The 21,385-nt window shown below is 42.4% G+C and overlaps 1 protein-coding gene and 1 pseudogene across 1 annotated transcript in view; both read right to left on the bottom strand.

Moving 5' to 3' along the window:
• grin2da (glutamate receptor, ionotropic, N-methyl D-aspartate 2D, a) overlaps window positions 1–21,385 on the bottom strand; it is a 408,220-nt gene that overhangs the window by 143,257 nt on the left and 243,578 nt on the right. Inside the window, exon 7 of the mRNA XM_033636162.2 lies at window positions 10,908–11,022. Coding sequence (XP_033492053.1) covers window positions 10,908–11,022 — 115 coding nt within the window. The remainder of the gene's footprint in view (window positions 1–10,907; window positions 11,023–21,385) is intronic.
• LOC144467400 (uncharacterized) lies at window positions 17,870–20,765 on the bottom strand (annotated as a pseudogene).

Genomic DNA, 21,385 nt, shown 5'->3' with positions numbered 1-21,385 from the left:
TACAGTAATCGATAAACCTTTCTAAATCTATCAAACTCTTCCTGAAGATATATCATTTTTATTCTGTGGTGTGAGATTGTAAAAATGTTATTGTGTCTTTAAACTGATCTGAAATGGGATTCAGCTTTGTGTGCTTTAGGATTCCAGCTCTCCTGTCATGTTGATTACAAAGACACTGTGGCTGTCTTGTCTCATCTGTTCATTTATCCACTGTATACTTTCCTGTTTATGTTTCAGCTCAAAGAACAAACAAAATTGAAGATGACTTGCTCTGTCATTGCATCACATAACACCTATCTTAATAAAACTCATAGAATGAGAAGCTCAAAAGGTATGAAAAAAGGCTCAGCTGGCAGAAAAACAATAAAAATCAAACAACAAAAGAATACTTTCCTTTCCAATATGATCTGCACGGAAGTGCACAAACAGATAATAACAATAGTATAATCTTAGGCAGAAAAATGTCATAAAATAGTGAAAACAACATTACTTGAAAGTGCTTAACAAGCTACTTCCATGAAGGTTAAGACTAACAATGTGAAGTTGGAAATGTATGTAACAAAATGTACATTTTGTCGTCTTTTTTTCTAATGGTTTGCAAACATTAGTTTGATCTTTTTTTTTTTGATATTCAGGAAGATTAAATGTGAATAAGGCTGAGTTAGTCAATCCTCATGCATTCCATGCATTTAGCCCCAACAACACTTATTCCATGCATTTAGCCCCAACAACACTTATTATACATCCATATGCACATGTGGACATTTGTGGATACTTTGGTATGGATTCCTTTAGAGACATTAGACACAAATTACTTAGTGTGTGTGCTAATTGAAGTCTGAGGTGTGACATTAGAAAAAGGATAATTGCCAAACCTACTTTGCCATTACAGAAGTTCACAAAATATGTTTTTGCCCAAAAGCAAAACCAAACGTTCATCCCTTTGTGAATGTTCTGACACAGAGAAACTTGATAAATACAGTTCCTGATCTCACTTTGAGTTCTACAGCCAGCTCTTGTTCAGCTGCCCTAAGGTTGCTGTGCTTGGTAAATATACTCCATGATTCAGTTCAGGAGAGGTTAATTCAGCAAATATACGCCTGGGAAACTGGGATGTTCAGATAAATAAGGTTGAAGAGCGCTACTGGGCAGTTAGGGTCAAGTGCTGGCCTCTGAGGGAGTTGTATTAAAACTGTTTGTCCTTTACTTGGCCATTATCTCTCAGGTCAAGGCCGTCATACAACAGTCACTTCAAAAGACCTTCAAGTTCCTGCCTGGAAATGACTGAGAAAAAATTAAATAACATAATGGACTGAAATTTATGTGCAATCTGCAGTGCATCACAATTCAATCTGAATCCATCTAAAGGCTAAAACAGATAAATACTATTTTTTATGAAGTGACTTTAATATGTTTGTCATACTTGTTTGTTCTGCATACTAAACAACTTTATGTTTCACCAAGCCACTTGTAATTTAGAATAGGATGACTTTCCTTGAATAGGTTTCCTTGGACCGCTAGTTGCCATAAGATGCCACTTTGGCTGTTACCATCTTGGATTTTTGGGGTCAGAAGTGACTATATTTGAGCGTGGAGGTGTGGAGGGGCAACGGGTAAATCTGACACTTAGACTGTGATGTTGACTCGCAGACAACCTCTCAGTCAAAGCAAAATTAGCAAAACCATTTTTTGTGCCAGGCTGTAAACATTTCTGCTGTAAACTTGGGTATTATGACATGCATGGGGAGCTATGAGGATTGACTTGCTTTTGGAGTCAGCCACAAGTGGCCATTAAAGGAATTGCAGTTTTTGGCATTTCCGAATTAGATTCATTTTTCGGCTCCGGAGGTTGCCACCTGATTAATACCTGTCATTTTAATTTTATTTTTAAACAATAATAAGACATTTAATAGCAATAGATTTTCATTTATACTTTTCATTTTCGTAATAATTAACATACAGAATATTTTACAGATTTTGTAAGCAGGGTTGTAGTGCTTTCTGTTTATGTTCTGCAGTGCACCTACGTTTTTGCAAAATGGCGGCACACACGGGTGCAGCGGCTCTTGGCTCCCTGATTTGGTACATATTGTGTGCTATTGGGTGTGTGTTTTGGTGCGAATGTTGTTGTGTGAATGGAAGAGAACTCTCCTAAATTTTCACTGAACTGTGGGCCATAGGATTTACGAGTGGAATCGACGTTATGTCCGAATTCCGGCGTTCACACAACATCCTGTCGGACATAGCCAGACCACCAGGTTCTCCCTGGCATGTTTTCAGTCCAGGGCGCTGTTGACGCCGGCGGAGTCAGTGCAAGCATTAACGAGGATGCAGAGTGGTCCTGCTAGTGAGGCTAAAGACACAACCACACAAGCCTCCGCTGCCAAGCCTCTTCCTAACTAACGCCAGGTCTGTTGTCAACAAAACTGATGAACTGGTGCTATTGATGGCAGGGAAGAGCCATATCTGTGACTGCTGTGTAATTATTATTATGGAAACCTGGCTACACCCGCTGGTACCGGACGCTACTGTTCAGCTAACAGGCCGTAGCTTGCACTGCTGACAGGACTGCAGACTCGGGTAAGAGCAAAGGAGGAGGACTCTGCATTTACACTCATGATGAATGGTCAACAAACAGCAGGATTATTTACACCCACTGCTGCCCTCATTTGGAGGCATTAACTGTCTTGTGTAGACCCTTTTATCTGCCCAGAGAGCTCTCTGCAGTGATCATCACCGCAGCCTATAGTCCACCTGATGGTAACACTAGCAAAGCTTGCTCCCTCCTGTATGATAACATCAACAGGCAGGTGCAGGCTTATGCAGATGCAGTCTTAATCGTTGCTGGGGACTTGCTGCTGTCTCAAGAGTGTGTTCCCTAAATTTGTACAGTATGTACAGTGTCCCACGAGAGGTGGAAACACTCTTGATCATGTTTATTTAAACCTAAAGCAGGCATACAGAACAGCTCCCCTCCCCCATCTGGGTATGTATGACCATCTTTCACTGCTGCTTGTTCCTGCACATACCCCCCCCCTCAGAAGGACAACTAAGCCAACATTAAAGACTGTAAAAATTTGGCCTGAGGAGGCACTCACCCAGCTACAGGAGTGCTTCGAGAGCACTGAGTGGAGCATTTTTGAACATTTGGAGCTGCAGGAGCGCACAGAGACAATTCTAGCCTTCATAAAGCACTGTACAGACACTGTCACCGTGGACAAACGGATCTGGGTCTTCCCAAACCAGAAGCCCTGGATGACCTCGGCGGTGAAAGCGCTCCTGAGGACCCGGAACACTGCCTTCAAGACAGGTGACAGAGCTCGGTACAGTGCTGCAAGAGCAGACTTGAGGAGGGGAATCAAAGCAGCAAAAGAGGCCTACAGGAGGAGAATAGAGTCACACCTCCCCAACAGTGACCCTCGGCAGGTCTGGCAGGGCATTCAACACCTCACAAACTATAAAGGCAATGCACCTGGGGTGGTCAATACGGATGCGTCACTAGCAGAAGAACTCAACCACTTCTTTGCCCACTTTGAGGCATCCAGACCTACCACAGTGGTGCCGTCCCGCCAGACCCCCAGTCCTTCCACGCTCACCATTCAGGACCACCAAGTGAGGCGTGCACTAAAGGCTGTGAACCCAAGGAAGGCTGCAGGATCGGATGGTGTACTCTATAAAGTACTGCATGCTTGTGCAGACCAATTGGCTGGAGTGCTGACCAGCATCTTCAATACATCACTGACACAAGCATCAGTACCATCCTGCCTGAAAACAGCCACAATCATCCAAAACACACAGCCATCAAGAGCCTCAGTGACTACAGATCAGTGGCACTGACGTCTGTAGTCACGAAAGGCTTTGAGAGACTCATCCTCCAGCACATTAAGGCCTGACTCCCTCAGAACTTTGACCCACACCAGTTTGCCTATAGAGCAAACCGGTCCATGGAGGACACTATCTCCACTGCCCTCCACACTGCCCTGAGCCACCTTGAGCTACCGAGGAGTTATGTCAGGATGTTGTTCATGGATTACAGCTCAGCTTTTAACACAATCATCCCTGATATCCTGACCGAGAAGCTGACTGTCCTGGACTATCTATCACGACACCACTTTTGGTAGGTCTGATTATGGGTAGAGATGAGGCAGTGTACAGGGAAGAAGTACAGCTAGCAGAGTGGTGCACTGTGAACAACCTGAGGCTCAACACCACCAATACCAAAGAGATGGTCAGTGACTTCAGGAAGCAGAGAGAGGACCATGCTCCTCTGAACATTAACGGGGCACATGTGGAGAGGGTGGCCTCCTTTAAGTTTCTGGGGACCTGTATCACTGAGAACCTCACCTGGACAGCCGACACATTAGCACTCCTCAAGAAGGCCCAGCAGAGACTCCACTTCCTGCAAGTGCTGCGGAGAAACTGCTAATGTACTGTGTCACAGTGTGGTTTGCTGGCTGTTCGGTGGCAAGCAGGAAAGCTCTGCAGAGCGTGACCAGAACTGCAGAAAATTTCATTGGTTGCCTTCTGCCTCCTCTGGAGGTCATTGCCAGCTCTCAGTGCCTCAGCAAAGCAAAGAAAATATCAGAGGACCCCTACCACCCTGGACAGCACCTGTTTAGCCTGCTGCCCTCAGGCAGGAGGTACAGGGCCTTAAAATGCAGGACAAACAGACTCAGAGACAGTTTTGACCCATGGGCCATTAGGTCGCTGAACACTACAGACATGGGATCACAGGTCAACAACAACACATATATGACAGCCATATCCCACTCAACAATGTGCCGTATCTCTGTGCAATATCCATTCACTGTGCAATAATGTTAACTATTACCATTCTTGTCGCCTAGTGCAATAACTTCCCCATTCCATCATTTCCACTGCAAATAATGTAACTATTCATGGAAACTTTACGCAAGTACTGGTCAGTATTGTTGTCATTGTGGTCATATTTTGGATTTTATTTATTATTTATTGTTTGTTTTACAGTATTGTTTCAGCGACAGCTGTTTTAATTTTGTCATACACATGATGAATGATGACAATAAATGTCTTTCTTTTATATTCTATTCTATTCTAAGTTGCAGCTCATCTCAAAGGTTGGGCAACCACTGTTCCTATGATCACAAGTTTACATACACACGTAAAATGACAAGGTGTTTAGCTGCCTTTTCATTTTGACTAGTTAACAGCTAGCTCTAGACTGACAAAAAAATAAAAATAAAAACTTCACCTGTGCCACTAGAGAGCTTCCAGCAGCTACAGTAAATGTTTAAGGTGAAATGTTGTCTTGCATGTTACTTACTGCATCAGTTGAAGTTGTGAATCAAACAACACACTTTAAATATTAATATGACAAATTTGACCTTTGTATGTGTTTTTACTGTCTCTTTTGTATGGCATACACTTAAGTGATGATTGGATCTTAAATGTATACGAATTTCAATTAGAGTATGCTAAAAGTTAATATCCAATGTCCTCACTTGGAGAAAATAAAAGTTGCAGTGCACCCATTGGTTTGTGGTCTCCTGTTTTGAAGCCTCAGGTCTGCCATTTTGGTTGTGGCCATCTTAAATTATTGGAGCCAAAAGTGACAATATTTAGACGATGGCTGCTAGCTTGGTTCACATTGTGCATTTACATTGGTTGCAGTCATGCAAATGATAATGATAAGTTTTGATATAGCAATAATCAGGCTTAAAACAATCAAAATAAAATGTTCGTACTGCAAAAACTGAAAAGGCTTAAGCAACTCCTTGGTGGGTCTGTTAGTGTAACTTAATGCTAAATCAGACTTTTGTACTAAAATGTTACAATTAACTTATATGAACTGTAAACATGCTGAAATAGTGACAGCTACGCCTTTACTCTGTGAATCTGGGGTTACACCATGGTTTCATTGTCTAACCAGCGTTGTGCCATGGTACCGACTAGTCAAGAGACAGCACCCACCTGTCACTCAAAGTAAACAAGTCCTTTATTATGCAAAACTTTGAGCTTTTATTAAATGTAAACAGGTGAGTTATATTCAATTCACCCCCAGTGCAGTTGTTATGAACAGGGAAATTAGCTATAAAGAAAAAAAAAATAAATAAATTTGTGCCAGGCTGTAAACATGTTTATTTCCACTCTACATTTGGGCATTCTAAAATGGGGGTTTATGGGATTAACTCACTTTTGGTGCCAGCCTCAAGTGGTTATTAGAGGAACTGCAGTTTTTGGCACTTCTGCATCGGCTTAATTTTTCAGCCCAAGAGGATGCCAAATGGCTAATACGATCCATAGAGCAGAGTGGAACTGCAGAGTTGAGCGATAATTCTCAGTATGTTTCTCACTATAGGCAACTCCTTTCAACATTACAAAGTCATTTCATCCATTGTTAATATAAAAATATTGATTATAGCAGCTAAAGTGTGCCTATGTTTTGTGCTTGTCCTTGAGCATTCTAAGAACCACATCACAAGCGTACTTTAGCTCCAGTGCTTTCTAGACAGGGATCATAACAACTGTAAAATGACTAAATATTGTAAAATCCTAAGAGGGGGTTTGTGTTTTAAACTCGACATGACCATCTAGATGATTTCCTCCTCGACTCACCTGACAATCTGATATGAAAGAGCAGCACAGGAGTCGTCTTTTGAGAGCAGCAGTGCAAACTGAACCCTTATCTGTCAGTTTCTCTGCCGGCTGTAGCCAGTTTTTATTTCTCTATCTCTTCCAAACCCGTGGAGTACAAGACAGTAACCTGTCTCCTCCGTCAGTATCTAAGCCTTCATTCAGTAAAAATTCAATATAGTAATGGTAAGCTGCATTGGGAAAGGGCAGAAAACAGTACGATTCCCACAGATGGAGTAGTGCTTCTTGCAGCAGGCACTACTGTAATGTTCTGCTCCTCTGTCAGGTTAACTACTGCCAGAAGAAATACAGGCTGGATGTGCTGAACTCAAACGCTGAAGGAAGACAGAGTGAGGAAGACTTAAAAAACATGAATAAAGTAGCTGACATTCTCCAAAAATAAATGCCCCCTGTTCGGCAATCAAATGATGAGAGGCAGCACTTTTATTTTTTCATGAGTGCTGCCTATTTGTCAGGTTTTGAGATTTTAAGTATTGTCAGTAACTTTAATATTCCCCCGATCTGAATCTTGCTCTAGGACTTGTTATCTTCTGCAAAACAAGACTGGGGTCAATTTGAGATCATAGCATAGACAATGTATAACATTCAGCAAACCCTTGCTCAACCACCATTCAGTCCAAGGTTTTTTTAGATCGCAGAGGGAAAGCCATTATGCAGGATTGTCAACTTAATGTGTTTTATCAAAAATCTTGACAACTGAAAAAAGGGGATTTAGAGGCCAGTTCAAATCACAAATTCACCATGTGACACGGAAGACAGATACTGCTGGCAAAATGAGATTCTATAATTGACTGTTTTGACATCAAAAAGGTTGAGCAAAGGATACCATTTAATGCTGCTATGACAATACTCCCTCAAATGTCTACAGTAACTCACTTGTTGACTGTTCACATAATACAATTTAAGAAACTGCAACAGATGAGATCATGTAATAAGGCTGATAGAAATGTATGTTTCTGCAAACCATGGATATGTTACATCTGTAAGTTTTATATACAATATTGTTTCTAAAGTGTTGTTTCAGTATATGAGCTAAGTATGTCATTTAAAGCTGGAGGGGTGGATAGGGGCTCACGGTGAGATGTCTGCCAAGCTGCAGACCACTGTTTGAGACCAATTAACAACAAAAAAAATTGTTTTTTTGGTGAGTCATTGCTGCATTTTGGCCTGCTCTTTGGCCATTAAACCTGGGTGTTTTTTAATGCCCTGTCACTATGTTTCCAGCACCTTTTCAACCAACAGACATGGGTGTTTTTTATCAACCCATCCACATGTTTTCAATAGGAATAGTGCCCCAAAAAGCAATTGTTTACTACAGAGACTTGCTACGTTACCTGCTGGTATAATGTCACGAAAAAGCATTTGTGTCTAGAGTAAAATTGTTGTTTTCATCAGCAATTGAGCCATCAAAATTGTGCATTTTCAACATGTTCTAATCTGAAATCATCACATATTGCTACTCTGTCAGTGGACTTTTATATCTACATTTATTACACGGCTGGTCAGTCGCGGCATTCAGCGGTCTGATATTACTGTGTAATGACCAGTTGCTATGTAGCCCAGCGTTGCTAGGAACGCTGCGCTGCAACACTGCAGCTGTCAAACGACTTCCGAGGCAAAAAACAAACAGAAATGGCTGATTTTAACATTTCTTTTAACTTATCTGGAGAGTAGCTACAAGGATTTTGAGGAATGGGATGCCGCTGAAGAAAAAGAAATGGAGAAGGAAAGAAAAAAATCAAGCGAAAAACGGCACAAGGAACTGACATCTGAAGAGCTTCAAGTGATAGGAGGAGAAAGATGAGATAAATACAAAAAAGACAACAAAATGGACTACTGTACTATACTGTACTGTACTACTACTACTATACTGACGGATTTTCTCTGCCAAAAACAAAAGAAGACGGATTTGAATACACACTTGGCAGTCATGCTTAATGACATTTTATGCGAGTTTTATGCCTCGGTTCAGTCCACTAAGCCTGGATGAGTTCAAAACTTTAACCAAAAGTTGTTGAATCCAGTTGGTTTTAATGCACTTCGCGGAGGCAGACAACATTATTTATTTAACTGATAATTAGCCGTGTAATAAGCGGGATAATGTATAATGAGCCGGTGAATAATGGGAAAATAACTCCCTGAAGGGAGTTGTTTTCCCAGTATGAAGGGAGTTGTTTTCCCAGTATTCACCGGCTCATTATACATTATCCCTTATATAATGCACTAGGTATCCTCTTGTGTCTGCTGTTGACGTTCCGGGATGCCGTAACCAATGCCGAGACGTGTGGTTATGTTTAGGCAACAAAAGCATGTTGGGTAGATTTAGAAGAAAAACATTATGGTTTGGCTCATTCATAAGGGAAGTGAACACCAGGCTCCTGGGTGAAAGTCCAGGGTTTACTGGACCCATCCACCGCCCCTCCCACCTGCCTTACAGAGACCTTCCAGCTCCTTATAATACATTGTCACCAGCAGCCTTTCAGGTGATAGGTGAGGTTCAGCTGTGGTATGAACTGACGTTGCCTGTGCACATATTATACTGCCACGTCAGGTCCCGTACGGCCAACCAGCAGCATAACATAATACCGTGAAAGGTTGTGTCTGGCCACGTTACAAACAGATGCCGCCCACTGCCGTGCATTGGCATTTGATGACTTTGGAATGGAAACAGGCTGGTATTTTGAGACCAAACATGATCTGTCTTAATCATAACTAAGTGTTTTTTGTGCCTTAACCTGACCACAAGTTAACCGCAGTATTGCTGAAACTTAAAGTGTCAATGTACGTGCTACAAAATAAAGTACAAATGTAAAGTATCCATGGTTTGCAAAAATGTACAATGCCAACATTTATTCTAGTTACTAGGTTGCATAGTTACAATACAGAGTGATGCCTGTGACCTAGTTCAGGCAGTCAGCTCAAGCTGCACTGATTCATACACATGTCCTAATGTGGTGGTCCATTTAAGCTGCAAAATCTTCCTAGCTCTCCCTTTGCATTGTCTATTGTCTCAGCCCCACCTCCACCCCAGCATCCACCTGCAGGCTCCGGCTAGGGGGTGGGGATATTTAATCTTCACTCCCCAATATCTCATTTAAACATATCTGCCTGGAGCAATGAGCCTGGAGTCAGACGCCAAACGCTATCTATGTTCTGCTGTTGAAATAAACATTTAAAACATGACTTGTCTGACTGAAATGTTATTATGTCAGAGTCAGCATCATTATGTTAGAGGTTAGCTTCAGAGGATCTGTTCCAGCCATTCAAGTTCTTCCACAACACACTGGGACATACATTTCTTTATTAAGCTGTACACTGGAGCAATGTTATGAAACAGGAAATGGTCTTCCCCAGACTGATGCAACAATGTTGGAAGAAAACTATTGTCGTTATGATCATTATATGATGTAGCAATACAAGTGACCTCTAATGGAACTATCCAAAGTCATGAAAAACAGCACAGGAACGATGGTGTTCATATACTTTTGGACAAATTGCATATCAGGTCGCTATGGCAGGTATATACTGCACAGAAATCCTGCTTAGAGAAACTTCAAGTTTATTCATTCCTTAAGTCCTACTTAGTGCACTCTTACCTGAATCCATTCATCCTTCTCTTACAGAGCCAAGCCAAAGTATTGTATATAACTGCACATTAAGGAGGAAGTTAAGCTTTGACAGGAAGGTGAAGAACTACAAACACTTTAAAATCCAAGGACTCATACTGATTCCGTGCTGTTAGAGCAATGTGTTTTTCCTTCTTTCAAAGGTCGATTTTTTCCTTTTTTGGTTATCATCCTTTACCTGCGAGTGCAAACTCGAGACCCCCCTCATTTAAACATATTGAGTCGTAAAAGGTCAAGAGCAAATGGAACGCAGCAGGAAAGAACAAAAAGGGTTCACTTGTTTTTCTCACGTCTTGAGGAATTGAAAGTGCCATGTGAGGGCAGACCTTGGATTTGGTGCTATTACTGTACAACTGCTACGCATGGCCCCTGATGGAGAGGATATTGGACTGCAAGTTAGCGCTGACTAACAAGGCTGACGAACCAAGACGAAAGAGTAGAGGGAGAGCAGGAGAGGGGGAGGAGGAGGCTTAGGGGAGCTCTAATGAGATCTGGGAGAGAGAGAGACGGACACAGACAGTGAGAGAGCAGAAAGGTGAAAATGAGCAGTGATGAGTTAGCATGTCTGATGGGCTGTGAAATTGCGGTTAGCTTCTCTAGCTGCGGCACTATGATAATTAGTGCCGACTTGTACAGCTGCATACTGACCTCCTCCCAGCCTCTTCCATTGGTGTAGGAGATGACATCAAGCAGCGGGTTGGACAGGTAGCCATCACTGTTGAAGGAATAGTCCCGCCCACCGATGGATATGTTGGTGAAGTACCTGCAAGAGGAGACAGGAGAACAGAGAGGTGAAATAAGAGATGGGATCTCACTGCTCTACAAGACGGAATCCATGTAAGTGGAAAAGGAAATAGGTGCGCCACTATCTCAATGTGTTATCAAGACACCATGTCCCATAAAGGTGTAGACCCCCACCCCCACAGAAAAGCTGAGTCTGCTCTGATCAGTCAGCGTTTCCAGGTCCTCCATTTCTGCACATATCATTATCATTGTAGCAGTGACATGACTGTAATGGAGATCAACTGTACAGTGTTACAGTGTTTTCAATGTTTAAATCAATTGAGGATGTTGTCATAAAATCTAAACCTACACCAGACAAAAGACATCAGGAAATTTGTGCCTCTATGAAAAATTTTAGAAAACAGGGAATTCGAATAAGAAATGAGAAAGGGAATCAAATAAAGTAATCAAAGCTGTGAAGGACAAGCCAAGACCTTCACTGCAGGGAACAAACCTCGGGGATCTGCTCTAAAGGCAAAACACAGTTCTGTTGATATGAGAGGAAATCACAAATAACATTGTTGAAGTGTAGAGACCGTGATGGGGGAGAAACAAAGAGCAGAGGGGAGATGAAACAGGGAGAGACGACATGAAGCACAGGATTGGCCAAATGTTTCCCTGTCTTCAGCTGCACTCTTTGCATAGAGGAGAAATATGGGGGAGAAAACCTGAAAGAGAGTAAACATTAGAGGACAAATACTTAAGAATACTTTTAATACCAGGAAAGACAAAAGCAAAGAGCGTTAGTGTGAAGCAGAGATAGTGGGAGAGGGAAAGAGAGAGCTTTACCTTTGATGTTTTTTAATGAAATATCTACCTTAAAAGCATCTGGAAAAAAGCACATCAAAGCTTCCTAATGAAACCAGCCCGCACACTCTCGAACACACAGGCAAGCTCGCTGAAAGAAAACCTCAACAACATCTCAATAATACTTAATCAACTGCAATCGGACTTCAAAACAGACTAAAATATGCAAAGCAGAAATCAGTTTGAAAAAAGTAATTCCTGTAGTACCGATACCATGACTGAGCAGTACAGACCATACCTCATTCAGAATATTTTCAAAGTACTAATTTTCTCTTCTGAAAAACAACCATCTTGGTAAGTATCGTCTTTCAGTCTTTGTTCAGTCATCCAGCTTCATTTGATCACTGAGGACTCTGAGACGTGGGTTAAAAGCTCCAACATAAGTAGAATTTTGAGCTTTGAACATTATTTTAGTGCATATAGTGCTCCTAAAGATCAAAAGTTGATTCAGTAATTAAACGTTAGCTCTGTAAATTATCTAAAAATAGTGAAAAATGTCTAAATTTTCCATAGCTCAATGTGCCATCTTCATATTGTCTTATACTGTACAAAAGCCACAATTATTTGGTATACAATACAGAAAAAAACAGCAAATCCTTAGATTTCAGAAGCTAAAATGACTGCTGATGATGCTTTTGTCAAGATACTAATCAATTGTTACTGCATCATTACCATTTATCATAATTTAGTAATACTTTACGATCTTCAGTCAGTCACAATGATACTTTGAAAATGGGAATACAAGCTTACAAAAAATCCTTTCACAGATATAACACATAATATATTGATGAATAGATGACAGTGAAGTGGATGATAGAAACAGTAGTGGTCTCTAGCTTATTTGTAGATGACTTTAGATGGATAAGACTAGGGCTGGGCAATAAACAATCTCGAAATGGGACCGCGACAAAATGTATGTCCGTGACAATGATAAACTATGGTCATTTTTACTGGATATGGATAGACCAAGATAAATCCAAACAGCGTGTCATGCAGCAGATGCTAACAGTGTGTGTTGGGGACATCATTGTACACACCCATTTTTCACTGCAAAGTTGTAGGTGAGTGTGCCGAGGTGAGGAGGAATTGAAAGTAGTGTGGACATAACAAAAAGAAGGAAGTGTAGAGTAGGGGTGAGTTTGTGTACAAAAATCTCTAAACATTTAGAGTGGGTATTTTTTTTCGTGTAAACGTGTACACGGGTTTCACCGCTGGGTGGTGCTATTGCATTATACCAGTAAAGCCCCAGTTACCCAAATACCAACCGAACGGGCCATTTAACCAATGCACCGTTTTAATAGAATGGAGCACGTAGGCTACTGACCTGTTGCCAAATCCGGTCTCACACCATTTCTTGTCATATTCACAGTTGTTACCGGCCAGCCCTTCGCTTTAAGACGGTGGCCATGTGGGTGTGACGTAGTAGATGTTGTGGGAAGTAAATGCACCGTGAAAATAGTACTGTTCATGTCACGGATGGTTGCAGTCTGTTTACAGTGTTTAGACAGGCTCCAGTTACAGCATAGTCTCTGTAAGGAGGCCCTGCGTTATGTTATGTTATGTTTTCCTGCTGTAAAGGAGAAATAAATGTGCTTCTGCACGGACGTCAGTTCTGCATCCTCATGCTCATCCTCCCCCTACTGACATAGGGGCGATATGTGACGGCTTTGGATGAGAACATATTGCAGATGCAGTCCCCTCTAAATCTGCAGTAGGAACGCCTTCAGATGCTGCTGCATAATCTAACAAACCCTGAGGCCTTTACAGTTAAAATACCAGTGACCAGATTTGACTGTCTCACTTCTGTCAAACAAAGTCAGTGTCAACTCTGAAGAATATTGAAGCAGTATTTACCATTGTGAGTCCAGCCCATAATCCTTAGTGGTCTACTATAGGATTTCTTTGGTCGAAGTGCAAAATATCCCTCCATTCATATGTTGACTTTACGTTATGTATCAAAAGCAGCAGGGAGCAGAAATAATGAAAAGGAGCATTAGAAAGCAGCTTACAGAAGCTTGAAATCATAATATTATATGCATATCCCAGATATCATATTCTGCTTTCTAATAATAAGAGTATGAGCTTATCCCTGCTATTGTAAATGAAATATGGTGTTTAGTATTTTTTTTTTAAACCTCAGCATTCTGAATATTTACATTTCCATTTCAGGCATTAAGCAGAAGCTTTTCTTCAGAAGGACTTACAGCCAAAGAGTTAAATGAGATGCAGCTCCTATAGGTGCAGCTGACTATAAGTCTTTACTGCATAGTTGGGTCTCTTTGGCTTCATTTCCCAAAGGGGAACTGTTAGGAGAACTCTGAATTTAAAATAAATGGTCAGTTCACTAATTGGTTGAGAGAAACTTGGGTTTCCTCATGGTAATGTGGTCCTGGAGTATATGTGTGGCAGATAATTCACCGCATTGTTGATGTGGAAGTGATTCAGGAAAAATACATGAAGGTAGACTTGAATAGCTACTGCTGCTTGTCATTACAGACAAACAATATTATCCAGCTGAAATTCAGAGTCTGAATAGATGCTGAAATTGCAGCTTACACTCTCGAAAATACAGAGAGAGCATCAATAGGAAAGTTGAACCTGATTCGCTTCCAGGTTGCATTAATATACAATTCTACCCAACCTAATCATACTGTGGTGCTGTTCAGCAACCTCCTTTAACCCAGCATCCATCAAGTGTTTGATAGCCAGGCAATAATAAACACCACAGCAGCCATTATATCAGAGTAATATCGGAATATCAGTGAGCATGTAATCATGTTTGCATGCAGCAGCTGAAATAAAAAACCAGCCAGAACACATTCAACACGTCGGCTACAGATGTAACTTCACACACTCTGCAATCTCTGAGGGCACTTTGGCAAAAAGGCACTCGCGCCTACACCTCTGAATTCATGTCTACCTTATCCGTGACTGGAAAGTGTTTTGCCTCCCTGACTGGAGTTTTGCAAGAGGAGACCTCTAACCTGCCGCTGTACCCACGAGCCCCTGATGTTTACTGACATCTGGGATGTCCCAGAGGACTTGAGTGTTTTTCTTTCACCTAGTTTTACCTCAGCAAACAGGGAAGAAAAACATCAGCTTTCAGGCTCAGAGTGGCAGAAGTCAGAAGTGCCTCCATCCCTTCGGCCGGGTAGTGCCACTCTGCAGCTGAACGTGGGCTACAATCCTCTCACCTCCTCCATCCCTTATACTTCACCCTCCCTCTCCGCCTCTGCTTTCTCCTTTCACCCTACCATCTCAAATTCTCTTGATTCTCTCAGGTGGTGGGTACAGTACAGTGCAGGGGAGCAGCGAACCAGAGGTGACAGCAGCGAGGAAGTGGAAAGAAACAGCAGAGGGGGAGGGGGGTGCAGGCAGCAAAAGAGCAAAAAAAAGTAGGTGGTAGAGAGAGGGAGAGATGGAGAGAAAAAGAGCCAGGTACAGAGACAGAATAAGAGACAGAGAGGGATACGGAAAGGAAAAAAATACAACAAAAGGGGGAGACGGACGCAGACAGGGAGAGAGTGTGCGATACAGAGAATGAGAGAGGCAGAGTATGCTGCATGGCACAGAAACATGAGCTGCTTCACTGCGAGGGAAAGCATCAAACAGGTTTGCTACAGGCACAATTCAACAGCTGCTTCATGCACATGAAGGAAAAATCCAACGAATATAATGTCAGAGAGTGTTAGTGCTTGGTAAATCATTCAAACTACAACCAATATTGTCACATTCACATTAAATCATTGGTGTAGTTGTTAAAAAAATAAAACAGGTTCATTAGCCCCAATTCATGACTTTAATTTTGAGAGACTTAGGGGGGAAATGAACTGAATTGCTTTACAGCACAATACACTCTATGGCTGCAATCTGTGATCTCAGCACCTTATTTATTAAGGCAGCACCTCATTACTCAGTCACTTCCTGAACTGATCCTAGTACTGTTCTCCAGATGTACTTTGCCAGTGATGGCCAGCTCATAAGCAAAGTTCTGAGATGAAATTTCATAAGATTTTAATAGAAATCATACAGGGAGTGATCTTGACTACAAACCATTTACTTGCTCAACTTTTACTAATACTATTAAGCAGAATCATGATGTTTCTCTTAAATTTCTGAGATTATAATCTTTAGCTCATAAGTAATTACTACCAGAGGCAATAAACTCATTCAGGGTACACCACACACACACACACACACACACACACACACAGATAGATAGATAGATTGATATACTAAAAAATAAATCACCCTCTCATCCTCTGAGGGTGGTGTCTGTGTCATCCTCAAGCTCGGGTCCTCTACCAGATGCCTGGGAGTTTAAGGGTCCTGCGCAGCATCTTAGCTGTTCCTAGGACTACACACTTCTGGACTGAGGCATCAGATGTTGTTCCTGGAATCTACCGGAGCCACCCTCCCAGTTTGGGGGTCACTGCGCCGAGTACTCTTTCTACCACAGGGACCATGTCAATGTTGACCTTCCACATCTGTTCCAGCTGTTCTTTCAACTCTTGATACTTCTCCACTTGTTCGTGTTCCTTCTTTCTGATGTCACTGTCGACTGGTATCACCACATCTACCACCACTGCCCTCTTCTGGTGTTTGTCAACCCCCACTATGTCTGGTTGGTTAGCCAGCAGCTGTTTGTCAGTCTGGAAGCTGAAGTCCCACAGGATCTTAGCCCTGTTGTTTTCAACCACCTTCAGTGGTGGGTCCCCTTGAGATTTGGGTACTTTGAGTCCATACTGGGTACAGATGTTCCTGTACACTATCCCAGCCACTTGGTTGTGCCTCTCCATGTACGCTGATCCTGCTTGCATCTTACACCATGCCACTATATGCTGGACTGTCTCTGACATCTTTGCACAGCCTACACCTTGGGTCTGATCTGCCGTGGTAGACCCTGGCCTCTATGGCCCTTGTGCTTAGGGCCTGTTCTTGTGCTGCGATGATTAGTGCCTCCGTGCTGTCCGTCAGTCCAGCATTCTCCAGCCACTGGTAGGTTTTCTTGATATCAGCCACTTCCTCTATCTGAGGAGGCACTATGTAGGGGCATGTCCCTCCATGTTGTTTGCTTCTCCACCTCTTTGCTCTCATCAGGTTCCTGTTGTCTGAGGCATTCACATGGCAGCTCATCCTTTGGGACAGTTGTCTTGATGTGCTCCTCGATTTTGGTTGTTTCATCCTGGATATTGGCTCAGATGCTCACAAGTCCTCTGCCTCCCTCTTTAGTGTATAGCCTCAGGGTGCTGGACTTGGGGTGGAACCCTCCATGCATGGTGAGGAGCTTTCTTGTCTTGATATCTCTGGCTTCTATCTCCTCCTTTGGCCAGTTTATGATCCCAGCTGGGTATCTGATGACTGGCACTGCATTGTTGATGGCTCGGACCATTCAGCTGACTTCTCAGGACTTGCCTTACTCCCTAGAGGTAACTGGTTATATCCAGTTCCTTGCAGCCTCCTCATGATTTCCATTAGCCTGTGGGATCCCAAGGTACTTGTAGCTATCCTGGAGATCTCCTATGTTGCCCTCTGGCTGGTAGGTCAAATCCTTTAGTACTGATCATCCTGCCTCTCTTTGATACCATTCAATCACACTTTTCTAATCTGAATGACATCCCTATGTCCTTCCTGTAGATCCTGGTGGTGTGGATCAGTGAATCAATTTGTCGCTCATTCTTGACATACAGCTTGATGTCATCCGTGTAGAGCAGGTGGCTGATTGTTACCCTACTTAGGAATTGGTATCCATAGCCAGTCTTCTTGATGATCTTCTTGATGATCTGACTAAGGGGATTCAGGCCTATGCAGAACAGCAGTGACGACAGTGCATCCCCTTGGTATATGCCACATTTGATGTTGACTTGGGCAATCGACTTTGAGTTGGCTTCTAGGGTCATCTTCCACATTCCCATGGAGTTCTTTATGAAGTCCGTCAGTGTCCTGTTGATCTTGTATAGTTATAGACATTCCAGTATCCATGTGTGTGGCATTGAGTCGTAGGCTTTCTTGTGGTCTATCTAGGTGGTGCACAGGTTGGTCTGCCTGGTCTTGCAGTCTTGGGTTACTGCTCTATTAACCAGTAGCTGGTGCTTGGCTTATCTGGTATTACTACCAATTCCTTTGTGGGCCTTGCTCATGTATTGGGCCATGTGCCTTTTCACTATGATGCCTGACAGGAGCTTCCATGTTGTACAGAGGCAGGTTATTGGCCAGTAGTTGGATGGGACTGTGCCCTTCTGGGGATCCTTCATGATCAGGACTGTCAGTCCCTGGGTCATCCACTCTGGATGGGTCCCATCCATCAGCAGCTGGTTCATTTGTGCTGCTGGGCATTCATGGAGTGCAGTTACTTTCTTTAGCCAGTAGGTGTGGATCATGTCACGGCCTGGTGCTGTCCTGCTATTCATACCTGATACTCTTTCTTGGATGTCTGCCATTGTAATGGTAACTGGCTGTTGTTCTGGGAGATTGCTGTGGTCTGCTCTTCGATCCACTAGCCACTGAGTATTGGCGTTATGTGATGCTTCCTTCTCCCATATGCTCTTCCAGTATTGTTTGGTTTTAGCCCTGGGTGGATCTATTCTCTATTCTCCTTGCCACTTTGGATGGTTCGGTGGAGAACAGCCTATTTATTCTTCTGGCTTCTACTTCTCTTGTGTATCTCTTTAGGCGGGTGGCCAGGGCTGTGAACTTTTGCTTGGCAGTCTCCAGTGCCTAAGGTGTAGACAGCTTGTTGTATGTCCTGGGGATCCCTTTCTTCCCAACACCTTTCTGTAGCTCTGAGAGTTGACTGACCTCGTTCCATGTTGTCTTGATCTTGGCCTCCAGCCTCCCTCTCCAAGGAGGGTAATCTTTGTGGCTCATGGTGTTCATCTTGTAGCCAAGCATCTCTAGGATCGATGTTGCTGTGGTGTATATCATCTGATTCATCCCATTAATAGTCCTAGTGGGGATAGTTTGTAGTGCCTCATTCACATCATCTAGCAGACTTTCAGAGGGTTCTTTGTCACTGGATATGTGTTACCTGCCCTGTACTGCATCATAATACTGTACTGATTACTACCCTACAACATGTCTTTATAGACTCAACGGAGTGAATTGTTCAAACAGAAATAAGGACAAAAAGGATATAGATAGATAGATAGATAGATAGATAGATAGATAGACACACACACACACACACAATCTGTTGAAATGCTTTAATAACCTGCATAAAGGTCAGATACCTAATTCTCACTTACATCAGTCTGCAGAAAATGTCACAAATTATTACGTTGAATTCCATCTGTAAACCTGGAGGTATAACCCTGTGAAGGCAGAGAACGGAGGGAGAATGAGACAGTGAGAATGAGAGAAGCGGGAGGTTGAGCATGCCTCAGTGGGAGATGCTACTCTCAGTCTGTATTAGACCTGCACAACAGCAGAGCAGAGACAGAGCCTGATTTAATCAATGAATTCATTACTGGGACACGTGACAGCCGTGCATCAAACTCAGGGGGGGAAAAGTTCCCTGTGGAATTAGTAGCTGTTATATTACTTTACAGACTGAGAAAGAAGAAGAGAAAAGGGAAGGAAAAAAAACATAGATATCAAGTGAATTACAGGTGAAGATGAAGAGATAAAGGAAGAGAAAAGGCAATAGGGAGGATTTAAAGCAGGGAGAGAGAAACGGACTTGCTGACCGGGGTTTGAAAGCAGTGATTCAGGGATACAATGGAGGGTAAAACTCAGCTCACCCCAGTTAATCCACCTTTTCATTCGCAGGAATAAAGTTTACCCAGACCTCCATCTGCTCAAGCTCACAGAGGTCTGGTGAAAATCTTGTCACAAAACCTGGGATAACAAGGTCTGTGGAGATCTTGAGGTGGCCACTTGACTCCCTCAGTTCTCACTCACTCAGACACATACTGCTGCAAAAAAGCCTGTCTGGTTGAGTCTCAACAAGTTTGCCTTGGTATACATCTTTCAGTTTAAAGTGCAATAACCTCCAGACAACCATGATCTTAACCCTTCATCCTGTGAATTGATATCGGATGACTTTTTATGTAACAATTTATATCCACAGTAGTCAGTGCTAAAGCAGGAAGTAGAATATATGGTTAGGGTCGCAATGGTGTACAGCGTGTAGTGAGTCCAACTTTCATTAAGAAGATAGAAGTTCACATCCTGTCACTAGTGATGGCCATATGAAGCCTCATGAAGCATTTTCTTTATTTTATGAGCCCACTAGATGGACTCTTGGTTTAAAAAGGGAGGCTCAAAGAATGGCAATTCAATGTATTTTCAATCTTTTGTTGAAAAAAGCACCATCTAGTGGGCTTATAAAATAAAGAAAATGCTTCATGAGGCTTCATTTGGCCATCACTACCTGTCACTGCTCTGTAATTCATGTTTGCATTTTCATATTTTCCTAACCTTCATCAGGTGTTTTAGTTGCCTATTGTTTGCCATCCCTTTACCACAGTTTACTTAACCACCACAATGCTCAACCCACTCCACAGAAAAATAACATTAGGTCCTGCAAACCACAGATATATTACATTTGTATGTTATTATGTATGTATGTTATGTATGTGAACCTGTGATTAGGTTTAGGTACAAAAAACACTTTATATGGTTCAGAAAAGATCATGTTTGTGCTGAAGTAACACAGTTCTGGTGGCACAATCAAGGCTGGAGAGACAGATAATGTACTCAGTTAAGAATGACCACCTTTCATGGCAATATCCTCAGTGGAAATGCGGCGGCAGGTGGCTAAAAACACCCAAGCTTGGTGGCAAAAAAGCAGCTAGAGACACAATGGTGACTCAGTAAAAAAAAACAACTGGTTTTGTTGTTTGTTGGTCTCAAACAGTGGTCTGCAGCTTGCCAGATGTCTTGCCTAGATGCCATGCCATCCACCACCTCCTCCATCTCCTGATGACAAAGTCAGTTCATATACCAGGTCACTTTAGAAATGCTGAATAAACAAAAAAACAAACAAATGTTACATATCCATGATTTGCAGAAATGTACAATGTCAACATTTTCTTCTGGGGACTGGGCTGCAATCCCTTCTCCACCTTGAGCGTAGCATAGTTGCTATGTACAGATATTTTAAAGTGCAAGAATTTTTAAAAACTATCAGCAAAAAGGGGTTTTGTTGAGTCTTCTAAAGTAATTTTTCTCTGACTTACAGTCGGCTGACATCAATAAACTGATTTCATACATATAGGTCTGTTTCAAACAGACCTTGGTTAGTTAGTGGTTGGCACTGTCGCCTCACAGCAAGAGGGTTCTGGACTCCAAACCACTGGTCAGTGGGGGCCCTCCTGTGTGGAGTTCGCATGTGTCTCTCATGTCAGTGTGGGTATTCTCTGGGTTTTCCGGCTTCCTCTCACAGTCCAAGACACGCAGGTAAGGTTAACTGGTGACTCTAAATTGCCTAAATCCTAAATTGAATGTGAGCATGAATGGCCTGTGTGTAACTGTGTATATGACACCAGAGTGAAAAGAATGAATTTTCCCCTTGGGGATTAATAAAGTATATAAAA

The sequence above is a fragment of the Epinephelus lanceolatus genome, chromosome 16 (assembly GCF_041903045.1).
Source record: "Epinephelus lanceolatus isolate andai-2023 chromosome 16, ASM4190304v1, whole genome shotgun sequence".
In the NCBI taxonomy this organism is placed as follows: Eukaryota; Metazoa; Chordata; class Actinopteri; order Perciformes; family Serranidae; genus Epinephelus; species Epinephelus lanceolatus.
This window is presented reverse-complemented; position numbering and strand designations above follow the sequence as displayed.